The 20,920-nt window shown below is 43.9% G+C and overlaps 1 protein-coding gene across 18 annotated transcripts in view; it reads left to right on the top strand.

The window, feature by feature from the left end:
* The window catches only part of myo18ab (myosin XVIIIAb), a 299,483-nt gene that overhangs the window by 110,438 nt on the left and 168,125 nt on the right, over positions 1 to 20,920 (top strand). For all 18 annotated transcript variants that reach the window (XM_038814300.1, XM_038814298.1, XM_038814286.1 and 15 more), the window contains 4 exons: positions 11,184 to 11,296; positions 12,338 to 12,514; positions 16,936 to 17,146; positions 19,944 to 20,086. In XM_038814300.1, the coding sequence (XP_038670228.1) occupies positions 11,184 to 11,296; positions 12,338 to 12,514; positions 16,936 to 17,146; positions 19,944 to 20,086 (644 nt within the window). The remainder of the gene's footprint in view (positions 1 to 11,183; positions 11,297 to 12,337; positions 12,515 to 16,935; positions 17,147 to 19,943; positions 20,087 to 20,920) is intronic.

The following is a 20,920-nucleotide window of genomic DNA, read 5'->3' as shown; positions in this document are numbered from 1 at the left end:
TGACGAGGCCTCGTCTCGTTGCAGGAGCACGGCACCAATCCCCGACTGACTGGCATCAGTAGAGATTTTGGTCTCTTTGGTGGGGTCGAAAAAGGCCAACACTGGGGTCATGGAAAGGTTGGCCTTCAGCTCCTGCCATTCACACTCGTGAGCGGGGAGACATTGGAAATCTATGGTTTTGCGAATCGGGTCTCTGAGGGCCGTGGAGTGTGAGGCGAGATTCGGGATGAACTTCCCGAGGAAATTCACCATACCCAGGAACCAGAAGACCGCTTTCTTGTCTTCGGGCGTCTTCATGGACGTGATTGCTGCAATCTTGTCCTCGTCCGGACGCACCCCCTGGTGGGAGATGTGATCCCCCAGAAACTTGATACTCGACTGTCCGAAGGAGCATTTGGCCCTATTGAGGCGGAGGCCGTGTTCGTGGATGCGCCTGAAAACGCGCTTAAGACGGGCAACGTGTTGTGGTTGACCAGATTATAATGTCGTCGACATATACCCGGACGCCGTCGATCCCCTCCATCATCTGCTCCATGATCCGATGGAAAACTTCGGACGCAGAAATGATGCCGAATGGCATCCGGTTCTAGCAGAACCTGCCAAAGGGTGTGTTGAACGTACACAGCTTCCTGCTTGACTCATCTCGTTGAATCTGAATAGTTTGGCGTGGGCCATCTCGGACGTGAGCTCCTCACGTTTCGGAATCGGGTAGTGCTCCCGCATGATATCCTGATTCAGATCTTTAGGATCAATACAGATCCGCAGCTTGCCGGAAGGTTTCTTGACGCAGACCATGGAGCTTACCCAGTCAGTGGGCTCCGTGACCCTAGAGATGACTCCTTGGTCCTGGAGGTCCTGGAGCTGTTGCTTGAGGCGGTCCTTGAGGGGCGCTGGGACTCTGCGAGGTGCGTGAACGACAGGCGTGGCGTTGGGCTTGAGTAAGATTTTGTACGTGTACGGGAGCCTGCCCATGCCTTCGAAGACATCATGGTATTGCTGGATGATGGAGTCGAGTTGCGCCCTGAAGTCTGTGTCAGAGGATGCAGACACATCTCTTGAAGCGAGAGAGTGTACTCTCTGCACTAAGTGGAGCAGCTTGCCTGCCTGCGCACTAAGCAGGGAGGCTTTTGAGGCAGCAACAATCTCAAACGGGAGAGTAGCTGTGTGAACACGATGTGTCACCTCAAGGCAGCAGGAAGCGCTGGCGGCGAAGGCATTGCCATTGTAGTCCAGAAATTTGCACGCAGATGGCAGGACAACAGGCTGTACGCAGAGCTTGCGAAAATCAGACGACGTGATGAGATTGGCAGAAGCGCCAGTGTCCAGGCGGAACCTGACAGGGGACCGGTTGACCGTAAGGGTGGCACACCACTCATCATCCTGGTCGACGCTGTGCACGTGGACGGGTTCAGTGCCATGCTTGGGGGACATCCTGTTCGTGGTAACGACGCCGATTTGGAACGGGACCTGTGGGTCATCGCAGGCAGTCGGAAGCAAGGTCTGGAGTAGGTTCATTGATGGCAGGCTGGATAGCGCTGACGTCTCTGTGGAGCTGGGTGGACCTCCTAAAAACAGCAGGCAGGGAACATCTGCACATAGTAGCGTAGTGGCCTCGTTTGCCACACTGCAGGCAGCGTCGGGACTTTGTGGGACATTACCGCTTTAAGTGGGCGGAGCCGCAGTTGCCGCACGCCAGAGCGTCGGGACGTTCGTCGCGCCACCGCGCATATGTGGGGCGATCCAGCATGGTGTGCACCTGCGCGAAGCGGTCCATGACATCAGCACGCTCGCTGCGTGTAAGCGCGGGACTCCGCGAAAAGCGTGCGAAATGGCCGCCATTGTTCAGATCCAGAGCCTGAAAAAATTTCATAATTTGGACCCGTTCTGCCTCGTAAGGGGCTTGCTGCGCCGTTTCAGCGGCCTAGATGCAGGAGTAGCGCGTGGAGGCATGTTCATGAAGTACACAGGTCTCAATGGCTGTAGAGAGAGTGAGCTGCTTTACTTTTAGTACCTGCTGGTGCAGGGGCTCAGATTGAACACCAAAAACAAGCTGGTCACAGAGCATGGAATCAGGTGGACCCGTAGTTGCAGGACTGGGCAAGGACGCGGAGGTGGGTAATAAAGGACTGGAAAGGCTCATCCTTACTCTGAATTCGCTGCTGAAACATGTATCTCTTGAAGCTCTCGTTGTGGCTGTCGAATTTCAGAATTACGGTCTTGAACTTCGATTTGTCCTCCCCGCCTCATCGAAGGTGAGCGAGTTGAAAATGTGCAGAGCGTGGTGTCCGGCTGTGAAGAGGAAGAGACCAATCTTTTGTGCGTCCGAGGCAGCATCCAGGTCCCTAGCCTCGAGGTACAGCTGGAAGCGCTGTTTGAAAAGTTTCCAGTTCGAGCCCAGATTCCCGGCAATGCGGAGAGGCGGCGGCGGGCGAACGGAGTCCATTCTGTAGGATGGCACGAGACTGGTGGAAGGCAGATCACTGAAAGGTAGGTCTCAGAAGTGGTAGCATCCCTCAACTTCTGGTACCATGAAGTGTTGGCTAGTGTAGACTTGAGAGATGAATAGACACTTCCAACACTGATGAAGGTTCAACTCAATTTTATTAACTACTTCTAACTAACTAACACATGATGACTGTGGGTCTAAAAGATGCTAACTTAAACTAGAGACCTAAGCCTTGTCCGAACCAGTTGATTCTCTCAGCATGTGGTGCGAGTCTGTGCTGGGCTGGATGAGATCTTGTTACACTGAGAGGCAGCACCCAGAATGAGCGGGAACCTTGGTGCCCTCTGCCTTTATAGTGTGTGTATTCTACTGTGATTGGCTGCGGTGTTTGTACATGTTGATTGGTCCCTGTGTGTGTCCATCAGTGTGTGTCTGCACCATGATATGCTGGTGTATATTATATTTTCTACAATAAATAAACCCTACTCTCCCATCTTAGAAATGTATTTTTAATATCCCCCCTCACATTCTTTTCCTTCTAGGAAAAGACATCCCTCTCACAATTTCTAATAACTATTTTGAGCGAATCCCTTTTTCGTCAGTCAGATAATTGATAATTGTTATCATAGAATTTACAGTGCAGAAGGAGGCCATTCCGCCCATCAAGTCTGCACCGGCCATTGCAAAGAACACCCTACTTAAGCCCACATCTCCACCTTATCCCTGCAACCCAGTAACCCAATCTAACCTTTTGGACACGAAGGGGCAATTTAGCATGGCCAGTCCACCTAACCTGCACATCTTTGGACTGTGGAGGAAACTGGAGCGCACCCGCAGGAAACCCACACAGACATGGGAAGAAAGTGCAAACTCCACACCTCACCTGAGGCCGGAATTGAAATTGAGTATCTGGAGCTGTGAGGCAGCAGTACTAACCACTGCCACGGTGCCACCCACTTGATCTTGTCAATCTCCCTGTTCCCTACTATGTGTTTTTGGCTTGCTAAGTCAATTTCTAGTCTCTTTTCATGATGCTTTTTGTAGAGTGGACATTCTCTCAGAGGGACTTATTGTCTGTGTGATATTCTACAGATACTGTTGAGTGCCCCGCTCCATTCAGAATTTCAGTAAGGATCCTGGATATAAAAAAGGCCATAATCTACTGTCCCCACTAGGGCAAGTGTCTCCATTACTTTTTCCCACTCTTCGTATCCTTTTAGTTTCCCATGCCAAAGAATAACATTTACCTTTCGTCCCAGGAGAAAATTTATAAATCCTCCTGCACTCAGCGGTCACCGAGATTAGCATAAGATGCATAACATTAAACAATCAGTTTCAGTTGACTAATGTCACCTAAAGTTGGGGATTTCTCCAAATATAATTTTGCCAATGTTTTGTTTGTTCAAACAATTTTTTTTAGCTTTGGGATGGTTCATTTTAGTGCTTAGTTCTAAAAATTCAAAACTGGCATCCAGTCTTTTTGCCTAGCTAACCATTTCAGCTACCCAATTAAACTTCAAACTTCCTCTTTCCATTTCAGAAGATGCCGCATCCTTTTGTGAGTCTCTATCATGAGTAATTGCTTTGGGTTTAATATTCTCTAAATAAGGCCGATGATGTAGAGTGACATGCGAACCACTCTCCCTGATTTCTAACTTAATTAATTTGAATGCCTGGCTTCCAATCTTGAACTCTGTTCTAAGCCCATTAATAACAGTATTTTTAAATTCGCTACTACCGCCACACAAAAAATCTTCTATAAGTACCATGAAGATACCCAAAAGTATTCCTCCATGGTGTCATAGAGTCTGGAACCAGTGCTGACAGCATTTGAGAATGGAAGGCATATCCCTGTAAGCGCCGATTTGCGACAGTCATAGGTTTGCCCCGACAGGGTTGGATGCAAGGTACCAGGGATGGCAGTAGTTGGGGACTTTAGGAATTTGTTTGTCAGAGGGAAGTTTGCAGAGATGGAGAGGCTTATCAGTTACCGAAGGGAAATGGTTTCCGATATCTCTAGGTCAGGGACTTCTTGAGGAAGGAGGTGCCTTTGTTTCCGCTGCTGCCAACCCCCATGCTGCAAGACAAGCTCCTGTCCGAGGAGGAAATAGGAGAGGACAAGGTATCGGATATATATGGGGAGTTGTTGAAGAGAGAGAGAGTGCCCTGGTCGAGGAGGGTTATGTGCAAGTGGGAGAGGTGCTGGGTGGGGTGCTGGGGGCTGGAGTTTGGAGTGAGGCTTTGTAGAGGGTTGATGCATCCTCGTCGTGCTCAAGACTGTGTTATCTGATTCAAAGTGGTACACAGGGCCCACATGACGGTGTCCAGGATGAGTCAGTGTGCAGAGAGGCCAGCGATATGTCCATATGTTTCGGGTGTGCCTGAGGTTTGGGGGGGGGGGGGGGGGGGGGGGGGGGTGTTCGTTTTGGACCAGATTTGCAGATATAGTGTTGAGGATTTTGGGGGTAAGAGTAGCTCTGAGTCTGGAGTTGGCCATATTTGGAGTGATAGAGGATCCAGGAGTGCAGGCGGGGAGAGAGGCCGGTGCGTTGGCCTTTCCCTCCCTAAAAGCCCGGAGATGAATTTTGTTGTGCTGGCAGGACACGGAGCCACCACGTGCACCAATCTTCTCTGGATGACCCGGCTGCCCCTGCGATGGATAAAATGGCTGAAAAATCTTTGTGGACAGCGTCAGCGTGCTTAGCATCAATGCTGATTGAAAGATTTTGGCACATCTCCAACAGCTCCATCAATTTTCTAACTAGGTCAATAATTTGCCTTCATTCCCATGAGCTTCAACTATAGCTAACAGTTTCTTTTGCCAAAAGTTATCAAATATCTTTTGAAAGTCTGTAACTAACATCCATAGACATTCCCTTGTCAATTGGACTCTAGAGGTGACCTAGCCTGGACGAATGATTTTTAGCAATTTTCTGAACTTAGATGTTAAGCTAACTGATCAATATTTTCCTAGCTTGTCTTTGTCACCGTCCTTAAATAACAGATTAAGTTATACAATTTACTAATCTGGAGGAGTAGTTCCTAAATCAAGAGAACATTGACAGATTATAATTAGGGCATCTGTAACATTCTCAGATACTGGGATTGAACCATCTAATACTGGGGAGTTGTCACTCTTTCATGCCATTAATTTCTCCATGACTGTTATTTTGCTTAAATTAATTTTGAGTCCTGCGTTTGATTCAATAATAGTTTCCTTGGGATAGAACCATAGAGATGTTACAGCGCAGAAAGAAGCCATTCTGTCAATTGTGTCTGCACAGGTCAAAAAAGAAACTAGCCGCTCATTTTATCCCTATTTTCCAGCACTTGGTCCACAGGCTTGCAGGTTACAGCAGTTCAGATTCAGATCCACGTAACTTTCAAATGAATTAAACATTTCAGCCTCATCACCAAGTTAGGCAGTGAATTCCAGATGCCCACGACCCTTTGGGTGAAAATGATTTTCCTCATGTCCCCTCTAATCCTCCTACCAATCGCCTTAAATCTATGTCCCCTAGTAATTGAGCCCATAGCTGGGAAAACCAGTCTTTCTTGTCTACCCTCTCTAGGCCTTTCAGAATTTGGTACACCTCAATTAGGTCACCCCTTAGCCTCTCTCCTGTTATAAGGAAAAACCCTCGCATATTTAATCTCTCCTCATAGCTCCAATGTTCAACCCCTGACAACGTTCTTGTAAATCTCCCCTGGAATCTCTCCAGAGCTGTTATATCCTTCCCATAATGCGGTGACCAGAACTGTGTGCACGACTCTAGCTGTGGCATAACCAGCGTTTTATACAGTTCCATCATTACATCCCTGCTTTTTTACTCGATACCTCCCCCAATAAAGGAAAGCATTCCAGGTGCTTTCTTAACCACCTTGTCCACCTGTTTTGCCACCTTCAAGGACCTGTGAACATGCATTCCAAGTTTCTCACTTCCTCAACCCCTATCAATATTTTCCTGTTTATTGAGTATTTCATTGGGTCGTTCTTTGTACAATGTGTGCAGGAGGGTTTCCTGACACAATATGTTGACAGGCCTACAAGAGGCGAGGCCACATTGGATTTGGTTTTGGGTAATGAACCAGGCCAGGTGTTAGATCTGGAGGTAGGTGAGCACTTTGGAAACAGTGACCACAATTTGGTGACCTTTACGTTAGTGATGGAAAGGGATAAGTATACCCCGCAGGGCAAGAGTTATAGCTGGGGGAAGGGCAATTATGATGCCATTAGACATGACTTAGGATGCGTAGGTTGGAGAAGTAGGCTGCAAGGGTTGGGCACACTGGATATGTGGAGCTTGTTCAAGGAACAGCTATTGCGTGTTCTTGATAAGTACGTACCAGTCAGGCAGGGAGGAAGGGGTAGAGCGAGGGAACCGTGGTTTACCAAAGAAGTGGAATCTCTTGTTAAGAGGAAGAAGGAGGCCTATGTGAAGATGAGGCGTGAAGTTTCAGTTGGGGCGCTTGATAGTTACAAGGAAGCGAGGAAGGATCTAAAGAGAGAGCTAAGACGAGCAAAGAGGGGACATGAAAAGTCTTTGGCAGGTAGGATCAAGGAAAACCCAAAAGCTTTCTATAGGTATGTCCGGAATAAAAGAATGACTAGGGTAAGAGTAGGGCCAGTCAAGGACAGTGGTGGGAAGTTGTGTGTGGAGGCTGAGGAGATAAGCGAGATACTAAATGAATACTTTTCGTCAGTATTCACTCAGGAAAAAGATAATGTTGTGGAGGAGAATGCTGAGACCCAGGCTATTAGAATAGATGGCATTGAGGTGCGTAGGGAAGAAGTGTTGGCAATTCTGGACAAGGTGAAAATAGATAAGTCCCCGGGGCCTGATGGGATTTATCCTAGGAATCTCTGGGAAGCCAGCAAAGAGATTGCTGAGCCTTTGGCTTTGATTTTTATGTCATCATTGGCTACAGGAATAGTGCCAGAGGACTGGAGGGTAGCAAATGTGGTCCCTTTGTTCAAGAAGGGGAGTAGAGATAACCCCGGTAACTATAGGCCGGTGAACCTCACGTCTGTTGTGGGTAAAGTCTTGGAGAGGATTATAAGAGATACGATTTATAATCATCTAGATAGGAATAATATGATTAGGAATAGTCAGCATGGTTTTGTGAAGGGTAGGTCATGCCTCACAAACCTTATCGAGTTCTTTGAGAAGGTGACTGAACAGGTAGACGAGGGTAGAGCAGTTGATGTGGTGTATATGGATTTCAGTAAAGCGTTTGATAAGGTTCCCCACGGTCGGCTATTGCAGAAAATACGGAGGCTGGGGATTGAGGGTGATTTAGAGATGTGGATCAGAAATTGGCTAGTTGAAAGAAGACAGAGGGTGGTGGTTGATGGCAAATGTTCAGAATGGAGTTCAGTTACGAGTGGCGTACCACAAGGATCTGTTCTGGGGCCGTTGCTGTTTGTCATTTTTATAAATGACCTAGAGGAGGGCACAGAAGGTTGGGTAAGTAAATTTGCAGACGACACTAAAGTCGGTGGAGTTGTAGACAGTGTGGAAGGATGTTGCAGGTTACAGAGGGACATAGATAAGCTGCAGAGCTGGGCTGAGAGGTGGCAAATGGAGTTTAATGTACAGAAGTGTGAGGTGATTCACTTTGGAAAGAATAACAGGAATGCGGAATATTTGGCTAATGGTAAAATTCTTGGCAGTGTGGATGAGCAGAGGGATCTCGGTGTCCATGTACATAGATCCCTGAAATTTGCCAGCCTGGTTGATAGGGTTGTGAAGAAGGCCTATGGTGTGTTGGCCTTTATTGGTAGAGGGATTGAGTTCCGGAGCCATGAGGTCATGTTGCAGCTGTACAAAACTCTGGTACGGCCGCATTTGGAGTATTGCGTACAGTTCTGGTCGCCTCATTATAGAAAGGACGTGGAAGCTTTGGAATGGGTGCAGAGGAGATTTACCAGAATGTTGCCTGGTATGGAGGGAAAATCTTATGAGGAAAGGCTGATGGACTTGAGGTTGTTTTCGTTAGAGAGAAGAAGGTTAAGAGGTGACTTAATAGAGGCATACAAAATGATCAGAGGGTTAGATAGGGTGGACAGTGAGAGCCTTCTCCCGCGGATGGAGGTGGCTAGCACGAGGGGACATAGCTTTAAATTGAGGGGTAATAGATATAGGACAGAGGTCAGAGGTAGGTTTTTACACAGAGTGGTGAGGCCGTGGAATGCCCTACCTGCAACAGTAGTGAACTCGCCAACATTGAGGGCATTTAAAAGTTTATTGGATAAGCATATGGATGATAATGGCATAGTGTAGGTTAGATGGCCTTTAGTTTTTGACTTCCCATGTCGGTGCAACATCGTGGGCCGAAGGGCCTGTACTGCACTGTATCGTTCTATGTTCTATTGCTTTGTATGCCCTCTCCAAATGCGTTACCTCACACGGATTGAATTCCATTTGATACTTCTCTGCCCACACCAAACCATGGCATTGTTCTGGAGTCCACACCTATCCTCTTTACTATCAGCTACATGGCCAATTTTTGTATCATCTGCAAATTTCCCAATCGTGCCACCCACATTTAATTCTGGATCATTAATATATATGACAAACAGTACAGGCCTCACTACTGAGCCCTAGGGGACACCACTGGAAAATGTTTTCCATTTGCATGGATGGGATCTATGGCATCTTTCTCTACTTTAAATACTGGCAACAACAATAAAAATGTTTAAAATATATTATTTCCGAAGTCTTGAATTGAGTTAATCCTCTTTGAGACACCATTATTAAGCATTCATATTTCAAAAGCTTTAAGATGAAAATGATTCTCCCTCAGACCAGTCACTTTGTACTTCGTGGACACTATGTCTTCTTCGTTACTGGTTGGTCCTGTGGTGCACACAGAGACTTAATAGTCACAGCAATATTCATTTAAGCATAAAGGAAGTGAAGTAAAATAAAGCTCAATTAATTCTCAAAAACACAACTTAATTTGAAGAATGAAGATAGCTTTCATTCACACTCTGGATCGGAAGCTTTGCCATTCTCTACCTCAAGGCCAAAATCCGGGCAAAAAGTCTCACGAGGATTGAGAAACAGTTGTTTCCACCATCTCCCAGGCACCAGTCAGGAGTGCAATGGAATACACTTACCTTGCCTGCATGAGTGCAGCTCCAACAAAATTCAAGACGTTTGACACCAATGAAAACAAAGCAGACCACTTGATTGGCACCCCGTCCACTACCATGAACATTCACTCCCTCCACTACCGATACACAGTGGCAGCTATTTGGAGACGCACTGTGGTACCACACCAAGGCTTCTTTAACAGCACCTTCCAAATCTGTGACCTCCAGCACCTTGAAGGTCAAGGGCAACAGGTGCATTGGAACAGCACCACCTGCAAGTTCCTCTCCAAGCAACACAACGATCTGACAGAACCATATCACTGTTCCCTCACTGCCCCGGAGTCAAATTCCTGGAACTCCCTCCCTAACGGCACTGTAGATGTACCTGCACCAGCAATTTAAGAAGGTGACTCACAACCACATCCTCAATGGCAATTGGAGATGGGCAACAAATGTTGGCCTCGCCAGTGGTGCACATATCCTGTGAAAGTTTACATCGGCAAGGTTGAAACACATGAAAGTTTCTCAGTGGGTTAGAAACAGAATTTCAAGTCTGTTGGAAGGGAGTTCCTCAGTGGAGGAGATGTTGCTGTGGAACAGGAATTCAGGTCACTGGGGAAAGGAGCAGATTGAAGTCAGCCCCATGGGATGGATAGAGCGGGAGAGGGGATGATGCTGTGAATTGCAGATTAAGTCAGCAGAAGCAGAGGTGGAACATGGGATGCACTGAACCAGAATTATTGCCAATTGCTCTGGGGTTATTGCACTGGTGCAGTATGGAACAGGGAGGATTGTATGGTTCTCCTGAGGCTACTGCAAGCAAGGTCTTAATTGTTCTTAATGTTGACCATTTAAAAATGTGCTTATCCCAGGACATGTGGAAGATATAAAATCATTTAAAATATATATATATATATATATACATATCTGAACATTGTAGTTACTTGAAACTCCTGATCAATAATAATAATCTTTATTATTGTCACAAGTAGGCTTACATTAACACTGCACTGAAAATGAGTTTTTGTTCTCTTTTCATAGTCTCCCTCTTAATTTTTATCTTCCCTTCCTTTCCTATTTTGTTTCTCCCGCATAATTCCTGGGCCAAATTAATAATCAAAATAATAACTGTATTTGAGTCTGCCTATCTTCAGGAAAATGCCACATGGCGCAACCAAGATCTGGAAAGTGAGGCTGTGGCCTACTGCTACAAGGATTATCTGATCTCTTCAATTTCTACTTTATTCTGCAAATATCTAATTTTCACAACAGTAATTCTGATGGAGTAGATGAACTGAAGGAGCTCCTTTATTAAATATCTTCAGCTGTTTAATTGTCTTCAATTTTCATTGTCTCCAATTCATAAAAGTCCTGGATTTAGTGACCTGTAAAATCGAAATGTTTTGCATATGTTTATAAATTAATATAAACTTGAGTTTTTCAAACTCTTTTCTACAATAATTTGGTACAGCAAACCGAAATTTGGTACTAAAATTAGTACTTTGGATGGTATGCCAATTATGCAAGTGGAATGGCAGACATTGCAACTATTCTAATATTAAAAATAAATAATAGTTATGTTTTTGTACATGTAATGCAGTGTACTGAATATTCTAAACTAATGTATTTTTGCTGAAGCTGCTTATTTGAAAACTGATGCTGAAGCCTCCAACCTCCCTGAAGGGAAAGTGAAAATTATACTGGATCATGATAGAACAATACTTGATGCGGATGAAGATGATGTGGAGAAGGCAAGTCCGGTATATTGTAAGAGTATAATTGACTAGAATAATTTATTTTCAATTATTGACATTATTCTAAACTAAATTTCGACACCCTTCAATATACAGCCTTATTCGACATACGCTTGCTTCCAATTGTGGGTAAATTGTTAAATGTACAGAATATAGAATAATCCTCAATACATATATCTGTAAACAAACTGTAATTAAGATCTAATTAAATAATGAGTTTCAAACTGGTATCTATAAAGCCATAGCAGTTCTCACAAGGTTACATTGTTAAATCTGAGTTTCAAAGAGTATACTTCTAAATCAATACTTTAGTTCAATGTTTCAGATGCCAATACAAATGAGACTTTTTCTGCCTGTCAACAGCAGCCGTGTCAATTTACTGAATTTTTTTTAGTTGGGTTAAGGCCAGGACTGCTCCTGTGTAAACTTAGTGGCAGTTCCAAACTCTTGTCTCAGCTAACTTTTTTTGTCCAAAAAGGTTAAGAGGGGTTATTGGGGTACGGGGATAGGATGGAAGTGAGGGCTTAAACTGGATCGGTGCAGACTCGATGGCCTGAATGGCCTCCTTCTGCACTCTATGTTCTACGTTCTAATGTGCACCTTAAGCTCTTTGTTTTATTTAAGTGGGGTGTGTTCTAGCAAATGAATAGAAATGCCATTTGTATATAGATTTATTGAGCTTAGTTGAAAATCTTGGGTATGGCAACGTGTGTCTGTACATGAGGTACTCGCTTTTCTTTTAACTTTCTCCCTAAGAGCAATAGGCTAGTTGGTCACTGAAATTCCTCTTTTGTCCACTGTCTTAGGAACAGCTCTGTGATTTTTAGAAAGGCATAAAGAAACACTTTGAGCTTTGACGTGGAGTCATCCAGACTCGAAACGCTAGCTCCCTTTTCTCCATAGATGCTGTCAAACCTGCTGAGATTGTCCAGTATTTTCTGTTTTTGTTTCAGATTCCAGCATCTGCAGTAATTTGCTTTTATATTACAAATAAATGCTTGTTTTCCTTCCCTTCATACTTATTGTTTCATTTAACAGGCAAATCCACCGACCTATGACCGAGTGGAAGATCTTGCATCCGTGTTGTATCTTAATGAATCCAGTGTTCTTCACACATTACGCCAACGTTATGGGGGTAACCTAATTCATACTTATGCAGGATCAAATATGATAGTGGTGAATCCCCTCAGCTCTCCTTCAATGTACTCTGAGAAGGTATGTGTTTAGAATATTCCTTTTTGATGTTCTTTAACAATGTTGATTGCCAAAGCAGCTTCAATTAATTTCAGTGACTTATAGATAAAGTGGAAAATATGATTTTTAATATGGGGGAGCATATTGTCCAAAGACTATATGATAGTCGTACAATGTACTATTATTTCAAAGCCGTTTTGCTTTCAAAAGTTTCAAATTGACCGAATTAAGCAATTTAAATGGCAGGTAGCTTTTGCTCGAAAAAGATATGATCAACAATGAAGCAAATTTGAATTGAAAGTATTCCACTTTAGTTGCATAATAATATAGTTGACTCTTTAATATGATGTTGGCATTGAATTGTTCATGTGGTCAAATTCCTGTAACTCCCTCCCTAACAGCACTGTGAGTGTACATACAGCAATAGTTCCAAGAAGATGACTCACCACTACTTCCTCCAGGGCAATGAGGAATGGGCAACAAATGTTAACGTTGCCAGCAATGCCCATATCCCAAGGACTAATTTTTTAAAAAGCCGTGCTTAAAACCCTTTTACGTGAAAATAGATACTTGCGTTGTTAGTGTTTCACAAGCCTAAATTATCTGAGAATTTATACAAGCTACTTTTAATCTCTGACTTTAGAAAATTTAGTGGCTGAAGTGCTTATTACTGTGGATATCACTTCACGAACTTTGTGTAATATAAGTGCACATACCATAAAAACTCCATTATGTCATAAACTGATTTAAAATAGTTTCAATTTATGAAAACAAAATTCTCTGCAATCTGTAGACTATCAGTGGAGAAATTATAGTTATTTTGTGCAGGCTATTTTTATGACATAAATGGTGAATGAATAGTAGTAAAATTACTCGAACACCAATAATCATAATTTTTTGTGATTTTTTTTTTTCTTTCTCCAAACTGTATTCAACATTTTAGGCTAATTCCCGACTGAAAGTTTAAAATATTAAGCCTCCCCTTTGTTCTGCCTATTTCCTTCCAATGTTCACATTAGAAGGTAGTCACGAAGGCATACGGCATGCTTGCCTTCATTGGCCGGGGCATCGAGTATAAGAATTGGCAAGTCATGTTGCAGCTGTATAGAACCGTAGTTAGTCCACACTTGGAGTATAGTGTTCAATTCTGGTCGCCACACTACCAGAAGGCTGTAGAGGCTTTAGAGAGAGTGCAGAAGAGATTTACCAGGATGTTGCCTGGTATGGAGGGCATTAGCTATGAGGAGAGGTTGAATAAACTTGGTTTGTTCTCACTGGAACAAAGGAGGTTGAGTGGCGACCTGATAGAGGTCTACAAAATTATGAGGGGCATAGACAGAGTGGATAGTCAGAGATTTTTTCCCAGGGTAGAAGGGTCAATTACTAGGGGACATAGGTTTAAGGTGTGAGGGGCAAGGTTTAGAGGAGATGTACGAGGCAAGTTTTTTTACACAGAGGGTAGTGGGTGCCTGGAACTTGCTGCCAGAGGAGGTGGTGGAAGCAGGGATGATAGTGACGTTTAAGGGGCATCTTGACAAATGCATGAATAGGATGGGAATAGAGGGATACGGACCCCGGAAGTGTAGAAGATTTTAGTTTAGACAGGCAGCATGGTCGGCGCAGGCTTGGAGGGCTGAAGGGCCTGTTCCTGTGCTGTACTTTTCTTTATTCTTTGTTCTAAAAATAAATGAGATGTGCCCTCCTAAAAGGTATAAAAAAAAAATCTTTGATCAGTATCGGTTTTGCACAATTTAGCACAAAAAAGTCAATTTCCATTCAAGCTAAGCAGCATCGTTCTAGTAATGCCTGCTGTTTGGAAATTATCCATCTTGTAAGCCTATATATTTTTAGGTGTAAATGTTGTCGGCATTTAATTCTGTTAGTAAGTTACTTAATAGTTGGTGATTTGATTTATTACTGAGAAAAGTACACTTATTCGACCCATTCATGAGAAACCAGATGAAGACTCTTGGAATAAAGGATCCAGTTTCATTATAAGCTATAGCGAGGGCTCCTGGTATTCCAAGTGGGACACAAGAGAAGCCCAGATTTTATGACAGTACAGACAGTTATACTTCAAGGTTCGATACAAGAAATTAGCATATACCAATAATTTGTAACTCATTATCTATGTCCAATCATGACTATTGATTATGGCCACATCATGCATAGTATATGAAAATAAGTAGCCAATCACATTAAAAGTACACATGATTAATTAAACTAACCAATCATTACAAAGGCATGTATATTAGGGGCAGCCAGGGTAGCATGGTGGTTAGCATAAATGCTTCACAGCTCCAGGGTCCCAGGTTCGATTCCCGGCTGGGTCACTGTCTGTGTGGAGTCTGCACGTCCTCCCCCTGTGTGCGTGGGTTTCCTCCGGGTGCTCCGGTTTCCTCCCACAGTCCAAAGATGTGCGGGTTAGGTGGATTGGCCATGCTAAATTGCCCGTAGTGTCCTAATAAAAGTAAGGTTAAGGGGGGGTTGTTGGGTTACGGGTATAGGGTGGATACGTGGGTTTGAGTAGGGTGATCATGGCTCGGCACAACATTGAGGGCCGAAGGGCCTGTTCTGTGCTGTACTGTTCTATGTTCTATGTTCTATATTGCCTTGCAATTATTGATACCAGTCGTCTGATATCGGGTGTAGCCGTCAATCCGTTCCCTCCCTACTGCTAACAGCACATATACTGGAACAATCACAATGGTACCCTGTTGCACATTGTAGAATAGATCTTGGATTCTAACACCTGCAGTTTTGATGCCTGAAGCTGGCCTATCAGAGACACAGTATGTCCTTGTTATATCCGTTACAATTAGCAGTTCCCACAGTCCAAACTGAAGATTTTAACTTCCTCAGTAAATAATGGAACTGTAGGTTTTAAACTAGGTATAGTATAATATCCAAAGATGCCCAAATTTTCCTCTTCAGATTGTTTTATCTGTCCTGTAGTAATGTATATTAAAATAGAGCCGCCCTGGTTCTGGCGTTGCCAATAAACAATGCCTGTTTTGCTGTCATTATCAATAGAAATTAACTTTACAAATTATTGTTTAATTTTATGGAGAGACCAGGAAAACATTTGTATGCTTTTCCATTGTGAATTTTCAGTTTCTCAAATAACATTTCCATCTAAGTTCATATTTTTAATTTGTGAATACCCAAATGATGCATTCATATTGGTGTACTTGGATCCATAAAATTCTCTGGACATATTTTGAGAATACTATAGCCATTGTTTAAAAATAAGAAGTTGCCCACTTAAGAGATGAAGAGAATTTATCTTATCAGAAGTTTGAAAGTCTTTGGAACTCTTTTCTTCAAAAAGGTGGTGAAAGCAGATTCTTTAAATATTTTTAAGGCAGAGATGGATAGATTTGTGAGAAGAAAGGATATCAGGGGAAAGGTAGGAATGTGAATTGAGATTGCAGTCCGATCAGTCATGATCTTCTTGAATGGCTGAACAGTCCTGAGGGGTTGAGTGACCTATTCCTAGTTCGTATGAAGCAGACAGGACACAGAATAAAGGGAGCAAAAGGTTTCCATGATGATCTCAAGTTGTTGGCATGTTATTTGGTCAGGGTAGCGTGCTGCAGTTTGTTGTATGTTACTTTCAAAAACATCTAATGACAACACAAGTTTGATTTGAAATAATAAACTGTCCAGAGACATTTGTCAATTTTATTTAAAGGCAAATAAAAGTTCTGCCTAAGATCTTTTGGTGGATGAATAAATATATAGTACGGGATTCTCCACCCCAGTTTTCTGGTGCGACCTGCCCTCTCCAGCAGCGGGATTCTCCGTCCCGTCAGCCGGCCACTGGAGATTCCCATTGTGGGCAGCCCCACGCTGTTACAAAATCCCCAGGTGTGGGCGTGCTGCCGGCGCAACGGAGAACCCCGCCAGCGGATAATCCAGCCCATAGTGTTGTACTCCAGAAACTCTGGTGGTGAGGAGAGAACTGGAGTTTATCTTTGCACACTTTTATAAGTGTTTACAGAGATGCACATTGCAAACATGCACCTCTGAACCCCAACCACCATCCTTCCAATCTATTCCTATTTATAGTAACATGAGTGAATTACCAGTTCATGTCCATCACCTGCATGTAATTAAGCACAATTAGTACACAATTAACATACAGAACAAATATTTATGGTGCTTAATGGAAGGTATTGTTGAACTGCTTGTGAGTTAACGGATCCTTACCAGGGCAGTGTCGCTTAAGCTGAAGCTGATGTTTTAATTTTTTTTTGTGTAATGAACAAAACAAGGCCAGAATAAATTGATGTCTATATCCCTTAAAAATGAATTTGATCTGAAATAGCTGATTGTGAAGCACTATACATGCCAGTACAGCAATTCATGTTGTCTTATTCTGAACATTTTTGCAATTTACTTATTAATCTATACAAAATCTCATTGTATATTCATTTTAGGTAATGCACATGTTTAAAGGGTGTCGCAGAGAAGATACCTCTCCACACGTGTATGCTATTGCACAGGTTGCCTACAGAAATTTGCTGACCACCAGGCAGGACCAATCTATTGTTCTTTTGGGCAGAAGTGGCAGTGGAAAAACTACTAACAGTCAACACCTTGTTCAGTATCTGGTCACAATTGCTGGGAGCACAGGAAAAAACATGACTGGTAGGGGAAAACAAAGCTGCAAACGTTTAATTCTTGGTAGTCTGAAACTTGGTATTATTTTTATAATAAAGCAGTTGGAATGTAAATCCTCCATAGCTTTATTTCTGGTTATATTAACCCCAATGTAATTTAAATTTTTCCGTAACCAATCCAAACAAGGAAGAACATTTTCTTAACAAGAATTTACTAATTCTAAAAAGGAATAAAACTGATCCATGCGTCTACAGATGTGTGTTGCATCAATGTCCTGCAAAATAGAAGTTAAATTCACACCTCCCTTCTATGATGACCTGTAAAACAGCCAATAAAAATGTAGGAGGAGGTTCATGACATCTTATCAACCTCTGACCTTTTCCGAGAGGAAGTGACCTCTGGATCACTACCTGAGCCGCAAGCAAATTGGTGTCAGGTAAATAAGATCGGAGAGTTGAATGTGTGGGAGGAAATGGGTTTTGATTCATAGAATCCCTACAATGCAGAAGGAGGTGATTTGGCCCATCGAGTGTGCACCGACCCTTGGAAAGAACACCCTGTCCAGACCCATTCCCCCGCCTTATCCTGTAACCCAGTCTAATCTGCACATTTTTGGGATGTGGGAGGGAACCGGAGGAAACCCACGCACACACGGGGAGAATGTGCAAACTCCACACAGTCACCCAAGTTCGGAATTGAAACCCGGGTCTCTGGCACTGTGAGGGCGTTAAGTTCACCTTTTGTCCTCCACCTTGGAGATAAACCTGCTAATTCAGGTTCTGGTTAGATGTGCTCCGTGTACTATCTTTAGCTGCATTAGGCTTAGCCTTACACATGTGGAGGTGGCATTGACCCTGTTCAATGCTTCGCTCCAGAATTCCCACCCTATTTCAATCCCTAGCTCTTCCTCCCATGTCTCGCCCAGTGGGGAGTGTGCCTTTCCCAACAGTCGCCCGTACAGGTCTCTGCAGTCCTGTCTCCATCTTTTAAAGGTTGCGTCCATTTTGGCTGGCGCAAGCCTGTGATTTTTTGCAGATGGGGGCCACAGTGGGCATTGCGGTGAGACCGAAGTGTTGTCTTAGCTGGTTCCAGGTCCGGAGCGTGGCTATTACCACTGGATTTGTCGAGTGCTTGGCTGGTGGGGACGGGAGCACTGCTGTGGCCAGGGCCCGGAGGGATGACCCTGTGCTGGAACTCTCCACCATTCTTACCCATTCTGCTTCTGTTGTTCACTGTTGATGAGGTTATGGATTTTTGTAACGAGTGCCTTTCCACCCTATTTTAATACTTCTGTGGAAATTCCATTTGCGCTAGAGACTTGGCAACCTTATTGGCTCCACTCTACATACTGTTGAAGAAGGACCAGAAGTGGTTCTGGAGTGCCTCACAAGACAAAAGCATTCGCCAGAGTAAAAGAGCATCTGTCGTCCACACAGTTCCTTGCTCACTATGATCCTGCTCGGTGATGCCTCCCCCTATGGCATTGGGGTGCTGCCGGTCCACAGATGGGATGACAGCACAGAATACCCCATTGCTTTCGCCTAGAGGACCCTGCTGGACGATGAGCGACAATATGTTCAAATCGAGGAGCGCCTGGCAGTAATATTTGGTGTCAAGAAATTCCACCAATACGTGTATGGGAAACACTTCTCTATTGTGACTGACTGCAATACCCTGCTTGGCCATTAGCCATTTTAGTGAGAATAAGGGAACCCCACCTATTACATCAGCTAGAATTCAGCGTAGGGCACTTCTACTCGCTCCGTATGAATATTTGTCTCGGAGCTCAGCACGGAGGATGATTTCATGTTGTGAGGAGCTTACGTAGTAATCCCACCGCAGGGTCAGGAGCCCCCGCTGAAGAATCTACACAGTGAGAACCCAGGTATCTCTTAAGATATCTTGCATCTGGTGTCCTGGTGTCAAGTGTGAGAGGGTCATACATAGCTGCCCGGTATGCCAAGAGCATAAAAAGCTCTTGGCGGCGGCCTCCTTTCATCCTTGGGAATAACTTCGCTAGGCATTTAATGGGGTCCATGCTCCTCATCATTGTAGATGCGCACTGAAAGTTGCTTGATGTGTACAAGATGGCCTCGACAACATCCAGGACCACGGTAGAAAAATTTAGTTGCTCGTTCAGCACCCATGGAATCTCGAGGTCCTGGTAATGAACAATGGGATACCCTTCGTGAGTGAAGTGTTTGCCACGTTTACAAAATGGAACGACATCCGGCATATCAAAACCGCCCCGTACCATCCCTCATCCAATGGCCTGACTGATGGGGCGGTCCAGGCTTTCGAAAGGGGCATGCAAAAATCAAACCACGGACTCCATGGACACGCGACTGGCGCAGTTCCTTTTTAACTATCTTTCGAGGCCGGGCACTTTGACTGGTCTCCTACAAAGCCTCCTTTGTCAGCCGGGGGGGGGGGGGGGGGGGGGGGGGGGGGGGCGGGGGGCAGGGGCGGGGGCAGGGGCGGGCGGGCGGGGGACTAATACCATGTACTCGGTAAACACAAATATTTCCCTGCCTTTGACCAATCTGGATTGGTATACGTGCTTTTCAAATCATTCACTTGTATGTTAATGCATCAAGCTATTCACATGCATGAAAACATTGTTGATATGTTGTATAACAACAGCAGTGGAAAGGGAGACCAGAAGAGTGAAATTCTTTGCAGCAGAAGTTATTCACGGAACTGAAGCTTTTTGCTGTTTGGTAATAAAAATAATCACATCATTTTATTTAGTGTTTCATTGAAACTACCTCTCCTTTTAAACTTTCACTAATATGTGTCTTTCTATCATTTTCTAAATGTACAGTGGAGAAATGGCAGGCTGTGTATTCTGTTTTGGAAGCCTTTGGTAATAGCACCACAAGTATGAACAGCAATGCCACACGTTTTTCACAGATTGTCTCACTTGATTTCGATCAGGCTGGGCAGGTGGCTTCAGCTTCAATACAGGTAAGAAATACATGACCTTTCTGTCCTATTGTTGCCATGTGGAAAAATATTCAAACAGTAAATATTGATCACCCCAAATTTTTATTAGGTACTGTTATAAGATGTTTGTTATGGTTCATTATGTCCGAAGACTTAGTAGTCATATGCCATTAACTAAGTTTTTATTGACTCTCGGTGCTATTTACAAATAAATAGTAAAGGGTGCAAGCTCGGAGCTGCCTCTATGCTTGCTGGTTCACATGGCTCTGCCAACACGAGACTGGCTCTGAGCATGGGTCATGTGCTCCCTTGCATCACTGTGTGGACGGTACTATACTAAGTCCCACATTAACCCTATATGTACCAGACCCTTATGTTATTTGTTCCTTTGCAAACTTTCCAGAAGACTTGCAGGCAAGGAATGTGCAAGGAAATGATTCTGACCTTTTATCCTTCACTTGCCATCAATTCAATGGATCCAGGGTGCAGCCATTCACATTCTCTTTGGCACTAAGTTCCACTTGTCCATTACTACTCTCCTTACTAATGAATCCCTTTCCCCCTTGCATTAAATTCAAAATCCCTGTATGGTGTGACCCCTCTTGATTTTTGCAACTTCCTCCAGCCTGCTTTCCCTCCTGCACCCTTTTCTCATCTGTTCATTTAGGTATTTCTTTCCCCCTTCATTTTTCATGACAGACTGTCAGCCCTGTTCTGGATCTCCATCCCTCAATTCCTTCACTTCTCTTTTTTATTTCCAATCTTTTGGACATCATTCTTAATTTCTCCATCTATGGCAAGGTGTAATACCTTTATTTAGTCACATTTCCCCCTCCTTTTCCACTCATTATAAAA

Source organism: Scyliorhinus canicula, chromosome 12, assembly GCF_902713615.1.
Source record: "Scyliorhinus canicula chromosome 12, sScyCan1.1, whole genome shotgun sequence".
Lineage (NCBI taxonomy): Eukaryota > Metazoa > Chordata > Chondrichthyes > Carcharhiniformes > Scyliorhinidae > Scyliorhinus > Scyliorhinus canicula.
The sequence above is the reverse complement of the archived record's forward strand: the minus strand, read 5'-3'. Positions and strand labels throughout refer to the sequence as shown.